General features: G+C 45.5%; 1 protein-coding gene across 3 annotated transcripts in view; it reads right to left on the bottom strand.

Annotated features, from left to right (window-relative positions):
- Nucleotides 1–20,308, bottom strand: part of DGKG (diacylglycerol kinase gamma) — a 210,478-nt gene that overhangs the window by 41,875 nt on the left and 148,295 nt on the right. For all 3 annotated transcript variants that reach the window (XM_061166770.1, XM_061166768.1, XM_061166771.1), the window contains one exon: nt 12,636–12,726. In XM_061166770.1, the coding sequence (XP_061022753.1) occupies nt 12,636–12,726 (91 nt within the window). The remainder of the gene's footprint in view (nt 1–12,635; nt 12,727–20,308) is intronic.

The raw sequence follows: 20,308 nt of genomic DNA on the forward strand, positions 1-20,308 counted from the left end.
TCTCCAAGGGATCTTCCTGACCCAGGGATTGAACCCGGGTCTCTCCTGCATTGCAGGCAGATTCTTTATGTATCTTTAAATGATAAGACTCTTAAAAAGGAATTACCCCAATTCTCTGACCACTTTTAAAATGTAACAATAATTCTTTAATACTGATAAATATCCAGTAGTTGTTCAAATTTCCTCAAGAGTCTCATTTAAAAAAATAACTGGTTTGTCTGAAAGGTCTACAGGTTGAACTTGGCTGGTATGTCTTTTAGGTTTCTTCTGATCTATAAATTCCTTGTTCTTTTTTTTTTTTTTCTTCTTGCCTTGTAATATTTATGGGGGGAAAAGGGTCATTTGTCTCATAGAGCAGTGCTTCTCAAACTTCAACGTGCATACAAATCACTTCAGGATGATTTAAATGCAGATTTCGATTCAGGACGTCTGAGGCGGCCTGAGACTGCTGAAAATGATGCTGGGGGTGGTGGACCACTCTTTGAGACAGAAGGCTATGTAGCGTTTCCAGATATTGGATTTTGCTTATTGCACCTCTGGGGTATCTTTTAAACATATTCCAGCCTATCGGCAGGGCTGATCAAATTCAGGATGGACGTTTTAGCAAGACTACTCTATCAGTGTATCTACTATTGCATCTCATTAACAGGCACATAATTTGCTCGTCTCATTTTTTGGTGATGTTCGTGTTGGTTAGTGGGTTTAGGTGTTGTCAGCCTGAATCTTTCGTTGTAGAGTTCTTGATCAGTGGGTAGAGGAGGGCATGGCAACCCACTCCAGTATTCTTGCTTGGAGAATCCCATGGACAGAGGAGCCTGGCGGGCCACAGTCCATAGGGTGGCAGAGTCGGACACGGCTGAAGCGACTTAGCACAGCACAGTCAGTGGATGACACTCCTTGTCTGGACCCATTATCACGGTCCCTTAGTGGTAGGATATCCTTGAGGACACCCTAGCACCCTTTCTGTACTCTTCGTCCAAGTCTCTACAAATGCCATGAAAGGACCTCTTTCTCTCTCTTGTCTCTGCATCTGTGTTCTCATGGAATCAAAGATCTGAAGTGTCTTGAAAGATCATTCAGTCTAATTACCTCATTTTATAGATGAGAAAAAGGGAGGTTAAGGGGGTAAAAGGAATGGTCCGATGTCACATAGCTAATCAAGAGTGAGCAGATCTGGAATCAGACCTTTGGTCCTCTAGTCTGGCAGCTAAGGGGTCAGGAGTGACTTTGTAAAGATGAATTTTAGCAGCTGAAAGAGGGCCAAAGCACAGAATCTTAGAATGGCAAAGCCGGATGGAACATTCAGTTTGTTAATATCTTATCACCATGATGAGAGCAATTAGCCCTAGAGTTGGTAAGTAACTTTCCTAGATCACACAGCTGTCTCTTGCAAGAGCTAGGGCTTAACTAGGGCCACATATGTAGGTCACAGAGTTGGGCCTACTTGCTTTTTCTGTTGTACTCACTGTTTGAACTGCCATGAAGCTCTTTTATGCCTGTTAAAATCCTGCCCTTTCTGCTCAAAAACTAACTCCACTATGAGGCCTTCCCTATAGAGGAAACTGCTCTAGATAGAAATTGATCTTCCCCTTCTCTGAATTTTCCTTGCTTTTCCTGTTGTATATTGAATATATATTCTGCCATGCATCATGCATATGTACCTGTCCCCAGGAGATTTTAAGCTCTCAGAGGGAAAGGACCATATGCTACATGGCTCTGTGTTCTCCACAGTTCTGGCGTGTATCACCCATTTCCGAAGTCCAATATAACTTTTTTAAACTGGAAGAATTCATTTGTGGAGAGATCCCCAAATGAAAGCCAAGGTGTTAAAGAAACCTGGCAGAGTCTTTCCTTCTAGATGAGTTTCTATAACTTCCCAGGATGAATATATTGACCAATGAAAGTGGATTGAGTATTCATATTCGGGAGAAATATGGAAGGTTAATCCAAGACTTCAAGAAGTAGTCCTCTGATCCCAGCTAAGGGAAACCTATATCTAACAGCTAGTAGTAAGAATAGGACACACGGCACACGATGTATGTGAGAGAGTTAAGAGACAGAAGACAAGAAGGATGGGGCCCTACTTACTCAGTGCTAGACCCTGGGGAAGGAGTGGAAATGGGTCCTCAAGGGACCTCTAGCAGGTCAGTGCTAGAGGCAGTGGTATGCTGCTAAATGTTTAACAGGATCTCCAGGATTGAAAAACAGCTGTGATTGTGGTGTTCCATGGTGTAAATTCTCCCACAGTGGCCAGTTTGAAGGTACCAACATGACATCCCTAAAGGCAGAGCTAAGAAGAGATGTGCCAGTAGGCAAGCTGGCCTCAGCACACCACTGAGAATGCAGTAGATATCTGGGCCTATGGCCAGAACAGAGAAATTTATTGAGAGTGAAAGAAAAGCAGTCAGGGCAACAATGCTGTCTTTTTCCCCTAGAGAAGAACTAGAGAGAATGTTTTTAGTGTCCATCATATGATGTGGATCCTGAGAGAAGAAAAGGAAAGAAATTGAGTGGTGTTGATGAGTAGTGACAACATTACTAGAAAGACAGTCTAGTAATATCTATATTAAAAAAATTTGGCCTGGCATGTAGCTGGAGTGGCTTCCCCTGCAATCAGAGGGACTGTTTGATTTTATTTTTATTTATTTATTTTATTCATTTTAGAACCTAATGTCTGTTGTGGGCAGTTAGATACTAATATATACATGTTATGTGATAATAGATTATCATTTATTGAGTAACTCTTATGAACCAGGCACTTCATATATTTTATGTCTAATCCTTAGAGCCCTGCAAGGTTGGTATTTGTATCTTTTTTTTTTTTACAGATGAGGAAACACTCACTCAGTGAGGTTTCCCATTTTAATCAGGTTTGTGGTGGGCTTCATGAACCTACAGGTTTCCTGCAGAAGATGCAAATGACGAGATCAAAAAGACAGCCTAGCTTATGGAGCATGTACCTGAGGCTTGTTAATTTCATGCTTTGTTACCTATGAGACTACTTTTGGGATATAAGGCTATATAAAATATAAGGGATTTGATTCTTCATTTTAAGGAGATTGGAAAAAATGGACTCTATCACGAGAAGACGGGTCAAGATAGTCAGGGATTTATACATCGAGCCATGAAAGGAACTGGGGATATTTAGCTCAGTGAAGATCAATAGGAGAGGACATGGAAGACAGATTGCACCCCTATGAACGGCAGTCATGTGGAGGAGCAGGAAGGTATGTTCTGTGTGCTCCCAGAGGGTGGAACAGGCCCAAAGGATGGGGAATTCAGTCATGCATCCCACAAACACTTATTGTGCACCTATTTTGTTCCAAGAACTGTGCTGAGGGCTCACAAGGGAAGGATATAGCAATGAAAGGGACATACATCCTTGTTCAACATTGGGAAGAAAACTTTCTGAAAGAGATTCCCAGCAATGGACAGTTTTCTGGCAAAGTAGTAAGCTTCCTTTCCTTGGCGTATTCAGGAAAAGGCTAGATGTGTACTTATCAGAATGTGCCAGAATGAATCTTTCTGTTGAGTGGTACATGGGACCAAATCCCTTTCCAGTTCAGAGATTCAGTCTCTGCTCAGCCTCGCTTTGGCAGGCTACAATGCTGTGCTGAAAAAGTGGCATCATGGTCCCCCTCTCGCTGCCCGTGTCCATCTAGCTGCCTGCCCTGCCTTCTCTGACAGGGAGCGGTGGCGGGCCAGTTAGACTGGAAAGTGCCTGCCATCTGTGACGGGGACGATGGTGTTTTGGCGGGTCTGTGTGGGCTCCAGGAATGCAGCATTGAAGCCATGTACACACAACCTGCTTAAGAACATCCCATGGGCAGAAAATGTTTGCTTCCTCTTCAGCCCTCCTCTGTTGCTGTGCCAGGCAGGCACAATGGTGCCTTTGAGAGGGGCAGCTGGAAGGGGGTGTTGGCAGTGAGGCTGGAAGTAGAGCACTGCAGCTGAGGGGAGAACCAAATTCATTTCCAGGAGCAAGCCTGCCCTGGGTGCCAGTTTCCAAAACAAAACTGCTGTTTCTCAGAGCTCATAGTGGTGGGTTGCCTCAGATTTGGATAGAGGGCAAAGCCATTTCCTATCCACCGCTCCACCCTCCCCAAGTTAAAAAAAAAAAAATAAAGAAAAAACAACCTAGTGTGTTGAGGTATTCTTGCTCTGGATGCAGTTTAATAGGTCTGCGGTCTGTCTCGGGTGCTCAGACCAACCTGGGGTGGATGGGGCTTTCTGAAGGGCCAGACTTGCCTGCAGACAGAACAGGGCTGATGGCCACAGGGACCAGCAAGGCTCAGGAGCAGGTAGACTTCTGGGCCACCAGAGTGGGCTCAGGGTGGAGATGCCTTCTTCTGCCTTTTGCAGTCACTTCCTCTGACCCCCTAGCAGCTCTGCACCCTTGCTGCCATATGGGCTCTGCCCACTCACTGTCTTCACTCTCCTTGGTGGGAAAGAGGTGGGAGAACTCTGGCATTTCCTGTCCTGGGTTCACAGTTGTCCCAGACCCTCAGTTACTTTCAAAGGTCCCAGCAACAGCTCAGAGATGGGCGTGGGAGGTCTTCCCACTCACCCGACGGTTAGAAGAAGGCCTGAGTGCCAGACTGCAAGCCCATTCTGTCTTATAGACGGAGCAAGGTGGGTCCCTTTTACTTTGGTGACATCCTACACAAAGGTATCACTTGAGTCTGGTCAAGTAGTAATTTCTGTTAGTGTTCACATTCGTTATGGGTTTTTTTTCACACTTTGGTTCAAATTGTGCAATCAATAACTAGAGAGCAATGATTTCATTTCAGGCATTGGGGATATAGGGTGAATAAGATGAGTCTTTGCCCCAGACAGCCAACTGCCTAATAGATAGGCCAAGTCCTGAAGGGGAGCCATATCACCAACTCAGCTGATATATACCTGAGGGGGAAAGTAGAGGGAGATTCTACAAGGAGTGCTGTGCTTGGGGCACATGGGCTTGGAACTCATCTGATCTTGGAGTACTTATCTTAAGGAGGCTTAGTTTCCTTGTGTATATAATGCACATCATGCAGAGTTGTTATGAGGATTAAACAAGTCACTGTAGGAAAGTGCCAGGATATGGAGCTTGTTGCAAGGTGAGTGCTTAGAAAGTGGATGCTGCTATTAATTTGTGGATTCCAATGGACTTGACATGTAATGTGTATGTGTACACAGTATTTAACTGGTCCTTTGTTAGATTATATATCCTTCCTGAGTCATTTCTTCTCTTTTCTTCATTCCTTTTCTGTAGAACACTAGGATCAGCATGTTTATGACCTCACTAAGACAGATAACCAAAGACTAGTCTACTAAAGCCAAGGAGACGTATGTGTATGTAATAGTCTGTTTCATAACCCAGTGGTAGAAGCTGGAAAAGATTGAATGCTTTTCACCCAAGCTCCCTGAATGTCCTGAGTGTGGAGATGAAGATCATGAGTTCTTTTCAATGTTCTAAAAAGTCTAAGAGAAATTTCCCACGGACAGGGCCTCACAGGTTGTTATTATTTAAAAGATGCATTTGTTTGTAGACATAGCTTGGGGAAAGTTATTCTTTCACTAGGGGACCTTGGTGAGTAGAAAAGTTAAGCTTGCTGGGGCAGAGGTTAGCCTTGAGGTCTCTCAGGAACCTGAGTGGAGGTCCTTCTAGTCCAACATGCTGAGTCATGAGACCCCAAGCTAGGTCCCCTGAGACACCCTCAGGTCTATCCACTGTGCTGCATATACCCCTCCCCCACCATCTGCTTTGTGAAATTGTAGGCATGAGAATTCACCCCTAAAAGTTATTCCAAAGTACTTGGGAGACACAAAGTATATGAAGCCAGGAATCTGAAGACAAAGAAAATCAAAGCAATTCACAAAGAACAAAGGAAATGGGAAAGAATAAGAAAATAAAAGCACGTGGATGAATGGAGGTTTGAAGTGAAATACGGGGTATGCATGTGTAGGGAATAAAAAAGAGGGTCATTTAAGAGAAAAAGTTATGTGTCAAACTGTAAGCAAGCAATGGGATTTTTAAAGAGAAAATTGCCAATTTCTTCTTGGTAGGCTGAAAGATTTTGAGGATCTGTAAAGGAAACTTGTAGTCAGTGCATGACTGAAAGAGAAAGAGAGAAAGGATGGAGCTGTGTTTAAAAATGGATAGAGATTAAGGCAATCAAAGAGTCAAAGAGGTCCTCCAGAGGCCTGCTCTTAAAAATACAAGGGCTGACATTATTACAGGATTGAAACAAGGCCAACGTTAGAACAGCACTGATCCCTGATTGCTGAGATTGTGGGTTACTTTTCCTTTTCACCTCTATATGGTTTAACATGTTCTACCATGGATTTGGGCCTTCCCTGGTGACTCAGACAGTAAAGAATCTGCCTGCAATGCAGGAGACCCAGGTTCGATCCCTGGGTCAGGAAGTCCCCTTGGAGAAGGAAATGGCAACCCATTCCAGTATCCTTGCCTACAGAATTCCATGGACAGAGGAGCCTGGCAGGTTAAAGTCCACAGGGTTGCACAGATTTGGATTACTTTTCTAATCAAAAGAATTTAGCACCTGTAGTAAGAGGGAGCAGGCAGAAACTGAGGCTTGGGTACCTGGAGCAGTGAGAACTGAGGGATAGGGAAGAAGAAATCTGAAGTGGCAAGAGTGGCCTTGGGTGGTCTCACGGTGAGGATGCTCCTGGAAAGATGGAACCCCTGGACTTGATGGAAGAAGAAAATGTACTCCACAAATGGGAGAGGATGTCTCTCTGTGTCCATTCCAGCCTTTGACTTGAAGGTTTGGTGCATGATCAGGTTGCCACTTTCTGTTTTCTGAGATCTCAAAATCTCCCACGACACTCTTCTCCATGAATCTTTCCCTTCCCCATGAATATGTTTTCATTTCATCTCCCTTGGAATCACTGTGGCTGGGTGGATGAGCTGAGCTTTTGGCTAGTTCCTACTTTATTACTCCAAGCTCTGGAAGCCTCCACTTGCCCAAGCTGAGAAGGTATATATAGATGATGCCAGAAAAGGTGCTTGAAGATCTATCCTCTAATTTAGAGGATATCCATTGCCAGTGGATATCAAGGCAGCCATGGGCTCTCTTTTGCCATTTACTAGCTAGGTGAAGTTGGCCAACCAACTCAACCTGTAAAGTCCTTGATTTTTCTCTTCTGAAAAAATGACACCTGGCTGGATTGGAGTAGGTAAAGATATCTGCTCAATCTTAAAGTAATCTGCTTCATTATTTATTCTGCTTCTTTACATACACATAGTTGTGCTAAAGGTTAGTTTTAGAGTTTAGGATTCTCATAGACAGGGCCCATTTCATGATATGGCATCACGTTGAAAAAAATTAAGATGAAATTCACCTGACACAAAATTAGCCATTTTAAAGTATATAATTCAGTGGCCTTTAGTACTTTCACTCTATCTCTTTGAAGTATTACAAAAATATGGTCTCTGGAGTTGGTTCCATTCTGTTGGAATAATAAAGTACTGCACTGCATCTCTGTGCCCATCACCCCGTGAACTCATGTGCAGGACTCTCCAGGTCTAGGATGTGAAGAACCTGCTGGGTCATTCGTCCTAAAAGATAATTTTCAGTTCAGTGTTTGTTGTCAGACTGCTCTCCAAAGTGGTTCACTCATGTCCCCCGAGAGGGTCTGAGGGTTCCCATTTCTGCTCCTACTCCCATCACAGGGGGGGGCTATTCCTGGGTATAGAGTAGGTAAAAGTAATGAACTGGTCCCAGCAATATCACCATGGAGAGATCTTGAGAATTAATGGTGAGTGAAAAAGGCAAGCTGCAGAGCCAAACTGGTTGTGGGGAACTCAGTTCCATCCATAAATTTTTATTTCTTTGGTTAAAAAGATACTTGAAGGGAATAAAACAAAATAGTGACAAATATCAATTCTAAGTGAGGGAGAAATGGGAATATCTGATATACTGTTCTCAAAACTTTGTTGTATTAAAAAAAAATCCTCAATTAAAAGGGGAAAGTTGATGTGCAGAGATTCCCAAAATACACCGGGTAACAGATTTTTTTTTTTTTTTAAGCAGCCTCCACATTTGGACTCACTTTTCCCCAGGCAGAGGTTCATATTAGGGAAGCTGGATAGCATTCCCTTGTGAACATTGTTTAAAAGTAGATATGATATCAAGGAATTTTGGAAGTTCTTATTTTTAACCAGTAAAATTTCCACAGCATGTAAAATAAGTGCTCAAGTCAGTGCCTGCCTGGTTTGTTCCACCTAATCATAACTAACTCAAAACCTGTGCAAGCCTCTTTTGGGCCTGGGGTGGGGGAGGTGATTCACTGTGTTCTTTCTTCCCCTTCCCCACCCCTTTATTCTGGTACAATCAGATCAGAATAAATGACAAGGGCAGCTTTGGAAGGGAAGGGAAGTCAGAGACTTGGAGACCCTAAGAGACTGCTTTTGTTCCACCAGGGCTGATGACAACTATGTGGGTGACAGGCTGGCTTCTTAATTAGAGGCAACTCCAATTGGCTCAGTGGTTAAGAATCTGCCTGCCAATGCTGGAGATGTGGGTTTGATCCCTGGTCCGGGAAGATCCCAGAGAAGGAAATGGCAACCCACTCCAGTATTCTTGCCTGGAAAAACTCCATAGACAGAGGAGTCTGGCAGGCTATAGTCCATGGGTCACAAAGAGTCGAATATGACTTAAGCCTGAACAACAACCGAATTAAGAGCACCCATTTCCCAGGAAGGGTACTCACTCTCACAGCTTGCTTTGTGTGTTCGCAGAGGAAGCATTTAGCGCATGCATCTGCAATTTTTTTTCTTTGCTTTTTGATAAATGTAAAAGTCTCACGTTTGCTTTCAGTGTTACCCAAAATATTAAAATAAACTGTATGACTAAAGAGAAGATCAGATATACCTCATACTGGTGAGAATCTCTGCTCTAGAATGATGTGCCAGTACTGCCCTGAAACTCCTGGGTTTTGGGCAAATCTGAATTTGAAGCCTGACTTGAGCACTCAGAGTTGTGCACCTCAGGTGAGCTTCTTATGTTTTTTTTTCTATCCCCATCTCTGGAAAGGGGATGTGACACCTGCCACTTGGGGCTGCTCTGTGGATTCAGTGAGGCACTTGGCACCATTGCCAGTTACTTAAAAAAAATAACAAACCTGAAAACATTAATCAATAGCCTTGGGAAGTAGACTAACCCCTTTTCCCCATTTTATAGATGAGAACACTGAAGCCCAAACAACAGTTTTATGAAGAGGGCTGATGCCTGTCCAGGCCAAGCCCCTTTGACTGAGCAACCCCACCCCCTCCGCCCTTACCCCAGCCTTGACCAAGTGTCTGCAGGTGACCAGTAGATCTGCAATCATCTTTTCTCTGGCCTTAGTCTCTGACCCCAAAACAGTGTCCAGGGTGATTGCTCACGTGGGTCCTCAGGATCTCAGGATCAAGTTTTATTAGCACTAGTTAAGTGAGTGTTATATTAACCAGCTCATGTTTGTTCTGTCAACTGGGCTGTAAACTTTATTTCAGAGAAGGGACCAAATTCTCCTAGTTTCCAATAAGCTACAAGTCTCTGAAAAACAGGCTGTATTCCTTGAGAGAGACTTTCAGTGCAGAACTTCTGCATAAAACTCATTTTAGCTTTAAGTTTCACCATCCAAGTGTTACTGAGGTGACACAGAGACATGGAATGAAACAGACTTTCTAATCTGTTCTCCTGAACTGCTAACTTTCGTGCCCTTCCACGAGTTGCTGAACCTCTCAGCCTCAGTTTCCTCACCCAGAAAGTCAGGATATTCGTGTCTTCCCTGCATGCTCTGTGGATCAAAATGAAATGCTGCATGGGAAGACCTTTGGTAAACTTTAAGGCGGTTTTCCTCTCTGACGCCTCCTGTCCAGCCTGAACCCCCTCCTTCCTCAAATGAGCAAGCAGTGGGACTGTGTCCTCTGTTCTCCTAAAGCATTTCCCAGCAGCCCTGCCCAGCTGCCACAGCTGAGAAAGAACCGAGCAGTCCTACATTCTACAAAGGAGGAAGAAACCGTGCATCTGTGCTGAAAAATTCACCAAGCTCCTAGCACTTGTTAGGTCAATCTGTTTATTGGGTTCCAAGTTAAACTCCTTTCCAGGAGGACTAGGAAGGCCTAGACTCTTACAAGTTTCCAGCAATGAAACCGTGGTGAAGTTACTTAGTGTGTCTGAGCCTCAGTTTCCTCATTAAAAAAAATGTGATCATACTTGCCTCGCTAGGTGATGGTATCAAATGAGGACACTCTACAGTAGGCAGTTAGAGTCTGTGATTTTCTCCTCTTCCCTTGTTACTTCTCTCTCCCTTCTGTTTATCTTTCTAACCCTCTGTGCCTTAGCTTGCTTTCTGTGATGTGGGGATAAGAATACTGGGCCTGCTTAGCTCACTGGTTGTTGTGTGACTCTGCAATAAAGGCTGTGGTGGGGCTTTGGAAATGGTGACACAGTATAAATACCTGTGTGGGCTTATTCTCAGGCTCGCTGACCTTGAACTGATGAGCATGCTGGTCCTCCCAGGCCTGGGTTGTTGTGTGCAGCCGCCACTTGGAGAAGGTCACTTAACATACCTTTCTGTTATTGTTCTTCCCGAGGCCCCTGATGCACTCACATCTACCTGGGCTGCCCCACAGCCTCCTAACATCTGTTACTCACATTCCTCCCCCACTGTTTCTCTGGTCTCTTCTGTATCATAAGACCCAGGACCGTCTCCCCTCCACTCCCTGGATACAAAAGGATGCCTGCCACAATCCTGCAGGCTGTCAGCACAGAAGCTGCCTGTCAGATGCACCACCGCCCCCCATCCTTAGCCTCAGGAATAAATACTAAAAAGACTCACGATGGGGAGCTAAGGAAAACAAGAAGTGCTGCTGAAAGCCCCCAACAACCCACGGTGTGAACACTCCCACCTCCTCCAGAGGCCACCAGCCCCCTCTGCAATTGAGGACCAGCCGCTGTGCACTGGACTCAGAGGGGCCCATGATGCTGTGGGCTGGAAGCTGGGAGCTGGGAGGGCGGGGCCCGCCGAGGCAGGGGAGCTGAGCTGCTCTATTCTGGGCACAGTTTCAAGGCCAGCTGCAGGGAGAACAAGCAGTCGCTGTGTGTCTGCAGCTGGCAGTGGTTAGGCCAGGGCTGTCCCTCACTTGGGGTATATTTAAAGACACCCCAGATGATCATGCCAACAGGAAAAATGCACACAGAGCTCCAGCCACGTCCAGTTTCCAGCCCAGTCCAGCCCCCTCCCCCTTTGCTGTAGGGCTTCTGGCCATGGATTTACGTGTCCATAGAAGAAGGCAGGCTTCTCATACTTTCCCAGGTGGAGGTGGTACCACCTGGGGACATGTGCCCCCCACTCCTGGGCCTCTCTGCCCTCTGACTGAGCAGACTAGAAGTTTAGGGGATTAGCTGGGTTGGCTCCTCCCACCCTGGGGTTGGTAACCCAGCAACCGCTGGGGAGAGGCAGGCAGATGAGTCAAAGAGAAGCACAGAATCTCTGGCTTTGTGGTTTGATTGTGAAAACTCCCCGTGAGCGCAGGCTCCCTTCGTCAGGGAGTGGTGGGGCTTTCCCACACTGCTTCAGGCCAAATGTTCCTCCTCCAAGGGATGCCGGGGCCCCATTTGACCGCTGCTGCAAGCTCAGGGACAAAGCTGGTGGCCCAGCAAGAGCCCATCCCGGCCCAACTCTGCCTGTCTTTCACTTGTTTTTCTCAAGTGAAAACAAGACCATTGGCCTGAATTCCCTGGGAAGGGCTATGGGGGTCGGTAACTGAGAACAATGGGCAAGGGGCCCCAAGGGCCTGAGGTCCCGCAGAGCAGAGACAGCAGGTGTGCATAGAAGTTTGGGCTTGCAGGGCAAATCTTTTCTTAGAAGTGAGAAGACCTCAGGAGAGCAGCCCAGCAGAAGCAGGGTGGGGAATGAGAAGTGGGCAGCTTATCAACCGGTAAGTGAAGCCCACAGGCTATGTCTGAGGCAGGCTGCTGCAAGTGCCTGGAGAGTTAAAATGCAAGTGCACCAACTGCATCAGCTATGTAATTTGAGGGTTCAAAATGCAAATATAGGGCCCTTTGCTAAAAAAAAAATTATCAAAAATTTTAAAAGAAAATCACAGAAGAGCATTAAACGAGGAATCTTCTGAGTGACTGTGCAGGTTGGGAAGCTGGCCCTGAGTGCCTGAGTTGACTCCTTGAAAGTTGAGGCAGGTGAGCTGATGATGTCTGGTCACCTCTGGCCTCAACCGCAGACCCCTCAGCCCTGCGGTCTTCAGTTCCCAGACTTTAACCGGGCTTGGGACATTGCCTCTACCCCCATAGCAGCTTCTTTCCCTGAATGGGTAGCACCTGTCTTCATTTCTTGACAAAAAAGAAGTTAAAGGTGATGTTGGGGAGAGGGCTGAGGGCAGGAAAGGACGGCAGTCCTGAGTCCACTGGGCCTCTAGGTCTTAGACCCCAGAACTCCCTGGTCAGGCCGGGAAAGGCAAACCCCGTGATTAGAGCCTACTGGGAGTGAGGCTGTAGACATGTTGGGAACAGGATGGAGGTATGAAGGATTACACTTGGGACCACCATGAACCTAGGGGACATGTTCTGAGGGTATGTAACAGTCCAGGACCAGAACCAAGGTCCAGCAAGCTTTTGGGAACTCACCTCTAACTCTATGTGGTCGTGGAGTTTCTTGCAGGTGGCTGCGAAGGTCTCCGAGGTGCCAAATTCAAAGTACCACAGCTTGTTCTTCATCCTGGACCGGAGTCAGAAAGATGGCTCAGTGTTCTGTGTTTGAAATGGCTGTGTACAACAGCTATGCTCCCAGGGCCGGGACACTCAAGCCCTCAGCTGTCCCCAATCTTATGTTTTCAGCACTTCGTAATCGGATGATCAGGGATGGAAGATTTTTTTAACCAACTGTTCTTGCTACCAACTTAAAGAAAAACCTATTTGTTTCTTAGACATCATCGCTACTCTGGGTGAACAGCCAGTGGCTCTCTGATCTTCCTGGTCAGAGCCAGAGAAAGGCCTGCTTGCCTCTGGATCTGGATCAAGGGAGGAGTTCCATGAAAGTCAACCAGGTGGCAACTGACAGCACGCTCTGGTCAGTGTCCTTTCTACCACAAATGCAGAGGAGCTTCGATAGTTGGGGTACGAAGGGAGGACAATCAGTTAGCCAGTTGAGACTTGATGGAGGTATAGCCTCAGGACAGAGGAGGGATAGCCCCACATCAAACCAGCTAAAATGTGTGCTACTTTGTCTATGCTCTGACTGGGAGAAGCATAGTGGAGAGAATTAGACACAGATTTGCAGGCAAGGAGGAAAGAGGGGAAAAAAAAGTGAGTTGTTTTGGTAGCAATAGTTTCCCCCCACTTCTTTCTCAATTGTATTCGCTTAGGCTATGACAATCCTTCATTGAGGGGTAGGCCTTGTCCTATTTGCTTCAAAGTAAGAGCTCACTATTTTGAGCTTTATTTTTTTTTATTTTTTTTATTTTGAGCTTTAAAGATGTTCCACATTTTCCTGATGGGGGGTGGGGTGGCCGGAAGCAATGGTGTTCCCATGTAGCCAGGAGCTCTGCAAAGTCAGATGGTTGTGTCCTGACACTTGGTCATTTCGATCAGATGGTCTCACCAGGAAGTGTTTCTGAAGGTATTCCATTCCTCTCGTCCCAACTGTCATCCTATTCTCAGGGTCTGGCTAAGAGAAGGGACACCTGTCCAGTTTATAAGCTGGCAGATTTTGCTGAGGAAGGATTAAACAGAATCACAATCTTCTTGGCACAGTCTTCAGGAGAGAGGATGCCGCCTTGCGTGTTGCTGATCCTCCATCCTCAGAGCTGTGGACTAAGAGAAAGGAGCATTCTTCAAAGGAAAGAAGGCTTTCTTCCTAGTATTTCTTAGGCCATAGCAGATGATGCTTTCGAATAAGAGGCACAACTTTTCTCTCTACGTTTCTCAAAGAGTCCACCTACAGCTTAAAGACGAGTCTGTGTTCTCCCACTGCATGAAGATTTCTAAGATCTAGTTGGGAAGTAGCCTTTCTGACTCTTAGTAAGCAGGAAAAGAAATGATAAACAATATTTATGGAGTTATGCTTATGAAGAAACTTAGAAGGGTTGGGTGTTCTATAAGTAGACCTTCTCAGCCAGTGTACTAGGCCCAGGTGTGCCTGAGATACCAATCTCCTCAGCTTTGGGTGGCCAGGTTGGGATCTGGGGCAGACTGAGCCCCTGATGCCACAGCTGGGGTTCTTTCTATATGAGATAAATGCCAAACATTTGCTTTTGTTTTCTACGCCTGCCATGATGTGCAGAGGAAACATTGCTCTGATCACTTCTCTGTATGCACAGAAATGTGAATACAAGTTACCCAGGGATTTCATTAAAATGCAAATTCTGATTCAGTCATTCAGGATTCAGGCATAAGAATTCCTTGTTTTCTAACATGCTGCTAGTACTGGTCCAGCAATCACGCTTGGAGCTGTGAGGATCTGGGGACTACTTTTGTGGCTCTGAAACATTAGTATTCATAAGAATCACTTGTGAATGTGATTAAAATGCTAGTTCCTGGGCTCTGATTTGTAGCGATTCTATGTGGCCTATGTGTGACAGGGCCCAGGAATATGTATTTTATGAGTGCCCAGGTGATCACTATTCAGGTGGTCAGCTGTCAGGATTTTCCGAAGCATTACTCTAGATCCCAGTGAAGTGACAATGAAGGAAGAAGACAGACCGATTAGCCCTGAAAGAGAGGATTCCTCAGGGAAGACAGAATGAGGGTCAGTGCCTTTCAATAGACAATGACGGCAAAAGACCCAGTAATAGGAAAAGCACAGACTGTCATAAATGCCAAGGTTGAGGATGCCTCACAAGCAGCAAGAGCATCTCTGTAGCCAGGAGACCTGCATTATGATTCCATTTTCAAATATCATTGCTGGTCTGAATCATGACTTTTGAAAGTTATTGCCAGGAGATTTAGAGTTTTAATAAAAATTTCCGGAAGCCGCAAGCTATTTTTACCCAGAAGTGGTGCTTCTGATGATCTAATAAGGTTAAGAGGTCATGGTTAGGTCAGTATTGCAGAATGACTGAGAAGATCAAACAGAGAGTTCTTCTGTTGCTGGTTAGATGTCCATTGCTGGCTGTGAACCTAAGCCTCAGTTTCCTGATCTGTAAAATGGAGGTAATAAAAAGATCTGCTTAAAAGGGTAGTTGTAAAGATTAAATGGGATGACTGCAAAGCACTTCTCATAATGCTTGCTGCATAGTAATCTCACCAATAATGTTAGCTACTTACTTATCAGTTATTATTTCAATGTCTTGGCATGTTTGGATACCATAATAAGGTTATGGCATCAGTTTGGGCAGCTGTAGACATCGTTGTTGTTGTTTAGTCACTAAGTTGTGTCCAACTCTTCACGACCCCATGAACTGCAACAGGCCAGGTTTCCCTGTCCTTCACCATCTCCTGGAGCTTGCTTAAACTCATGTCTATTGAGTCGGTCATACCATCCAACCATCTCATCCTCTGTCACCCTCTTCTCCTCCTGCCCTCAATCTTTCCCAGCATCAGGGTCTTTTCCAGTGAATTGGCTCTTCGTATCAGGTGGTCAAAGTGTTGGAGCTACAGCATTAGTCCTTCCAACGAATATTCAGGGTTGATTTCCTTTAGGACTGACTAATTTGATCTCCTTACAGTCCAGAGGGACTCTCAAGAGTCTTCTCCAGCACCACAATTAAAAAGCATCAATTCTTCAGTGCTCAGACTTCTTTATGGTCCAATTCTCACATCTGTTCATGACTACCATAGCTTTGACTATATAGACTTTTGTAGACATTATACATCCAAATTTTTCTGGGACAGAAAAACATGTGTTCATACTAGTCAGATCATGTGTCTTGACTTTGGGTTAAAAATATATGTTCCCTCCATGTCTAATCTAATAGTTTTTTTTTCCAGAGTCAGACCACACCCTAATCCTTGGTTAATTATCTTGACTGGTCACATGATTGTCCAAAGACGTCATGTTTGCAAATCTGCTTCTGAGAAAGTACACATTTGGTGTGAGACAAAGTATTCATCAACTCAAGAAATACTCAGGGTGCCAGGACTAGATAGGGTGTACTTAGGCACAGGGGAGAACAAAACACAGAACTCCATGAGCCAGACACCTGGGAAAGGGAGTCGAGGAAACAGAGTGTGGAAATAGTCATGTGCCAAGTACTGAGCCTTGGGGATACCTAGGAGGAGGGACATCCAGTTCTTAGTGAGGCCACCACCCATCCTAAGTGAGTGACGAGTTCTGAAGGATGTAGAAGGGAATAAGGAAAGTGGAGGAAGAACATTCTAGGCAGAGGAAAAAGCCCAAGCAATGGCCCAGGGTAAGAGAGAGCACAGTCCTGCTGGAGATGATCTGGAATTCCAGGAGGGGTAGACTGGCCAGATAAGGGGGGTGCAGTGCTTAGGTGTTTGAGCTTTATCTTAAAGTCTATACTGTGTTGTGGACCATCCTCAAGTGACGGTAGTGGTGAGGGGCTGGTGGTAGTGACCTGACAGACTTTTGTGCTTTTTAAAGATCACTCTGTTCCAAGTCTGGAGAGTTGACTGGAAGGGGTGGGTACAGATTTGAGGTCTGGAGGATGGTTTGTAGGTGGTGTAGAAACCCAGGAGAGAACTGGGAAGGACCTGAACCAAGGCGGTAACAGCAGGGCTCAGGCTAAGGAAAGGGATTCACAAGCTAAAATTTACTAGGTGGAATTGACAGGGCTGGTTTGTTGGAACGAGTAAGTGGGAAAGAACAGTCAATGACACCCAAGTGTTTAGGTTGCATGATAGATGGCAGGTGCTGTTCAGTGAGAGAGGAGCGCAGGAGTTCAGTCCTCCAGCAGCAGTCCTCTTTGTAACTGAAGGACAGCACTTTTGTGTTTTGGCACGTCCATCATCCATCCACCCATCTATCCATAGATCATCTACTGAGCCATACTATGGACTAGGCACTGCATATGACCTGGAGATGAGTGATAAATAAGAGAGGCAGGATCTCTGCCTCACAAGTTTCCATGCTTTTAATAGCTTCACCAAGATGCTAATATTCAACCTCTGACTGACAGGACTTTTGTTCAGAAATCTCAGAGCTTTTCTTCCTCTTCTTTTAACTCAGGCACATTTTAGTTAGAAGTAAATACAATCTGGAAAATTCCATGGATGGAGGAGCCTGGTGGGCTACAGTCCATGGGGTCGTAAAAAGTCGGACACGACTGAGCAACTTCACTTTCACTTTCAAATACAATCTATTCTTATGGTTCTTTGGTTTTTCATTCTGCAAAACATTTCACATGCACTATCTCTGAATAAGTACCATTGTAAGTACCAAGTAATAAGTACCATTACTTATCTCTGAATAAGTAAGTACCATTGCTACAAGTAAGGGAAGACTTGAGGAAAAGCAAATTGTCGAGGTTGTGGAGCAAGTAAGTGCAGAGGTAGACCTCTCCCTGACTGTCAGGCCCCAGAGCCTGTGTTTTGCTGCCTAGACACACTATCTTCTCATGTCTTTGCATGTGGGGTGGTGTGGGGTGGTGCTGTGTGCTCCGATCACAGACTAGGCCGCTGTAAACCAGGCTATGAAATGGAAGCGGTTGCAGGCCTGGGGTGTTAGTGGTTGCATCACAAGCTGGGAAATGCTGTCTGATGAAGAGTGTACCCTCCCCCTGACCTAAGTCCCAGTGGCCAGGGGCGTGGTCTAGGTGAGTCTCAATTGGATTTGTCACAGGAACCTCCTGGTCTTGAATCTAAACAACCTCAGAAAGTTGGGGAACCCAGAATAGATCCCTAAAAAAGCCAGAGGCTCCCAGGACACCCTGGACCTTTTTCTCCCAGCTCACCCAGAAATGAGGCACAGGAGGTGCCCATGAGGCATCTCCTACACAGAGTGAGATGGGGAAAGCCGGGAGACAGACATCAATTTCACCTCGGGTGCCTCCCACTTCAGCTCCAATGTGGGCCACTTCTGGCCATGCATAATAAGAGAGGGTCAAGGGATCTAATGCAAGACCCCAGGATGGAATCAAGGAGCCCTGCTTTCAAATGCTGACCTCTGCCCTTTACAGCTTGTATAACTTTGAACTTTTTCTTTTCTTTTTTTTTTTTACTTTTCTGAGCCTCTTTACTCACAAAATGGATAAATACCTAATTCACAGAATGTTATCAATATTAAATGAGACATGTAAAGTCATTTAGAACAGGTCTTGGTCTACAGGCCTTCATCCCCTGTACACATTAAAAGTTTGATTATTGGCAAGCCATCAGCAACATTCAATATTAAAAAACAAATTACCCTCTTCCTAATGAAGGTCACATATCTGGTTTCTCAAAAAAATTGCCACTAGCCTTATATTAGATAATATAAAGGGGGATTATTCTGGTTGCCTCTGCCCTAGCTGCCAAAATAGTTGCAAGTCCAAAGGCTGGAGCCAGAAGGGTAGGGACCAAGGAAGGAAGAGACTCCTCTTGGGATTCAGGTTGATCAGATAGCAATGGCCCCCAGCACCCTGAATGACTGAGGTCAGACATTAATGGTGGGCCTGAGGTGGAGGCTGGCATCAGGCCAAGTAACACAGAGGGCAAGACAGACCCTCTCTTTGTATACGTTGGGGTGCTGTCACCAAGGACTGCACTGGCAGGCCCATCTGAGGTAGGGCTTCCTAAAGGTTTCTCAGCTGCTATGGGGCTTCCCCTATAGCTCCCCTATAGCTTGGTAAAGAATCCACCTGCAATGCAGGAGACCCTGGTTTGATTCCTGGGTCAGGAAGATCCCCTGGAGAAGAGATAGGCTACCCACTCCAGTATTCTTGGGCTTCCCTTGTGGCTCAGCTGGTAAAGAATCTGCCTGCAATGCGGGAGACCTGGGTTTGGTGCCTGGGTTGAGAAGATCTCTTGGAGAAGGGAAAGGCTACCCACTCCAGTGTTCTGGCCTGGAGAATTCCATGGACAGTCCATGGGGTTGCAAAGAGTCGGACACGACCGAGTGACTTTCACTTTTACGAGAACAGGAAGGAAGCCAAACCCCCAGCCTGCTACCACTGCATACCACGACACTAGGGAGGAATAACCTGGATTCTTTGGTTCTGTCTACACTGGCAGAGCAGATGTGGACAGCGCTGAGTGCTGACATGTTATTTGTTGATCTGGAAGTAGAGAAAGTCTCTGGTCAGGGAGGCTTTAGACTTTAGGTTTTACATTTTCCCTGGTGGCTCAGACAGTAAAGAATCTGCCGGCAATGTGGGAAACTTGGGTTTGATCCCTGGGTTAGGAAGATCCCCTGGAGAAGGGAATGGTTCCCGTATTCTTGCCTGGAAAATTCCATGAACAGAGGAACCTGGTGGGCTACAGTCCATGGGGTCGCGGAGTCAGACACGACTGAGTGACTAACATTTTCACTTTTTCAAAAATTTTGCATATATTATCTCTTTCCATTCTTAGAAGAATCCTGTGAGGAGGTGCTCTTGATGATAAATTCACAGGGTGAAGCAAATTCTTCTCAGCCTCATCTTCTCTTTTCTCTCTCCCCTTTTCCATCATCACATTAAGCACCTTTCCAAAGAAAGAGGTAATAATACCCTCTAACAATTTGACAAAGCCCTCATTCTCCCTGCTGAGTAGACAGCCTGACCGCCAGTGTTCCTCTGGTCTTTTGAAGATGTCTCTCCTGCCATTACTTTTAGCCCTTGTTGGAGGTTTGCTGCTGCTGCATGTGGTACTAGTTTTTGTCTGTTTCATTTTCAGTTGTATAAGAGCATGGCATTTAGAGTCTGAGAGGCTAGGGTTCACGCCTGGTTCTGCCATTTCCTGGTTAGACACGTTTACTTCAGTTCTTTGACCCTTCATTTCTTCTCCTACAAAATGTGAGTATGATTTTCTACTTAGCAAAGTTGCGAAGCTCATATGGCAAATGCAAAGCACCAAGCAGGTGTTTCATGCATGGGAAGTACTCCCTCACTGTTCTCTCTTGTTGCTAAGAGACACACTCCCTGGGAGACTTGTTCCCCAAAGGCTGCAGGGGTAGGGACAGGAGCCTGTGGGGTTCTATCCCAGGCAGCCAATATTTTTTGAAGAAAATAAAGCTAACAATGTTTTAATGACTTTTGGACTGCCTTTTCTGCATCCGTCTTCCTGAGTTGTTTTTGGCCCAGCATTTCTTTCCTTCTCATAATCACCTTTCAGCTGGAGATGACTAATCCATAACCAGTTGTCCTGAGGCTGGTTTCCAGGTCCAAGAAACTCCTAGGTTCACTGTCAGGCTCTAAGCTACCCCGGCAAACCCGTTCTTGAGG

The sequence above is a fragment of the Dama dama genome, chromosome 19 (assembly GCF_033118175.1).
Source record: "Dama dama isolate Ldn47 chromosome 19, ASM3311817v1, whole genome shotgun sequence".
NCBI lineage: Eukaryota > Metazoa > Chordata > Mammalia > Artiodactyla > Cervidae > Dama > Dama dama.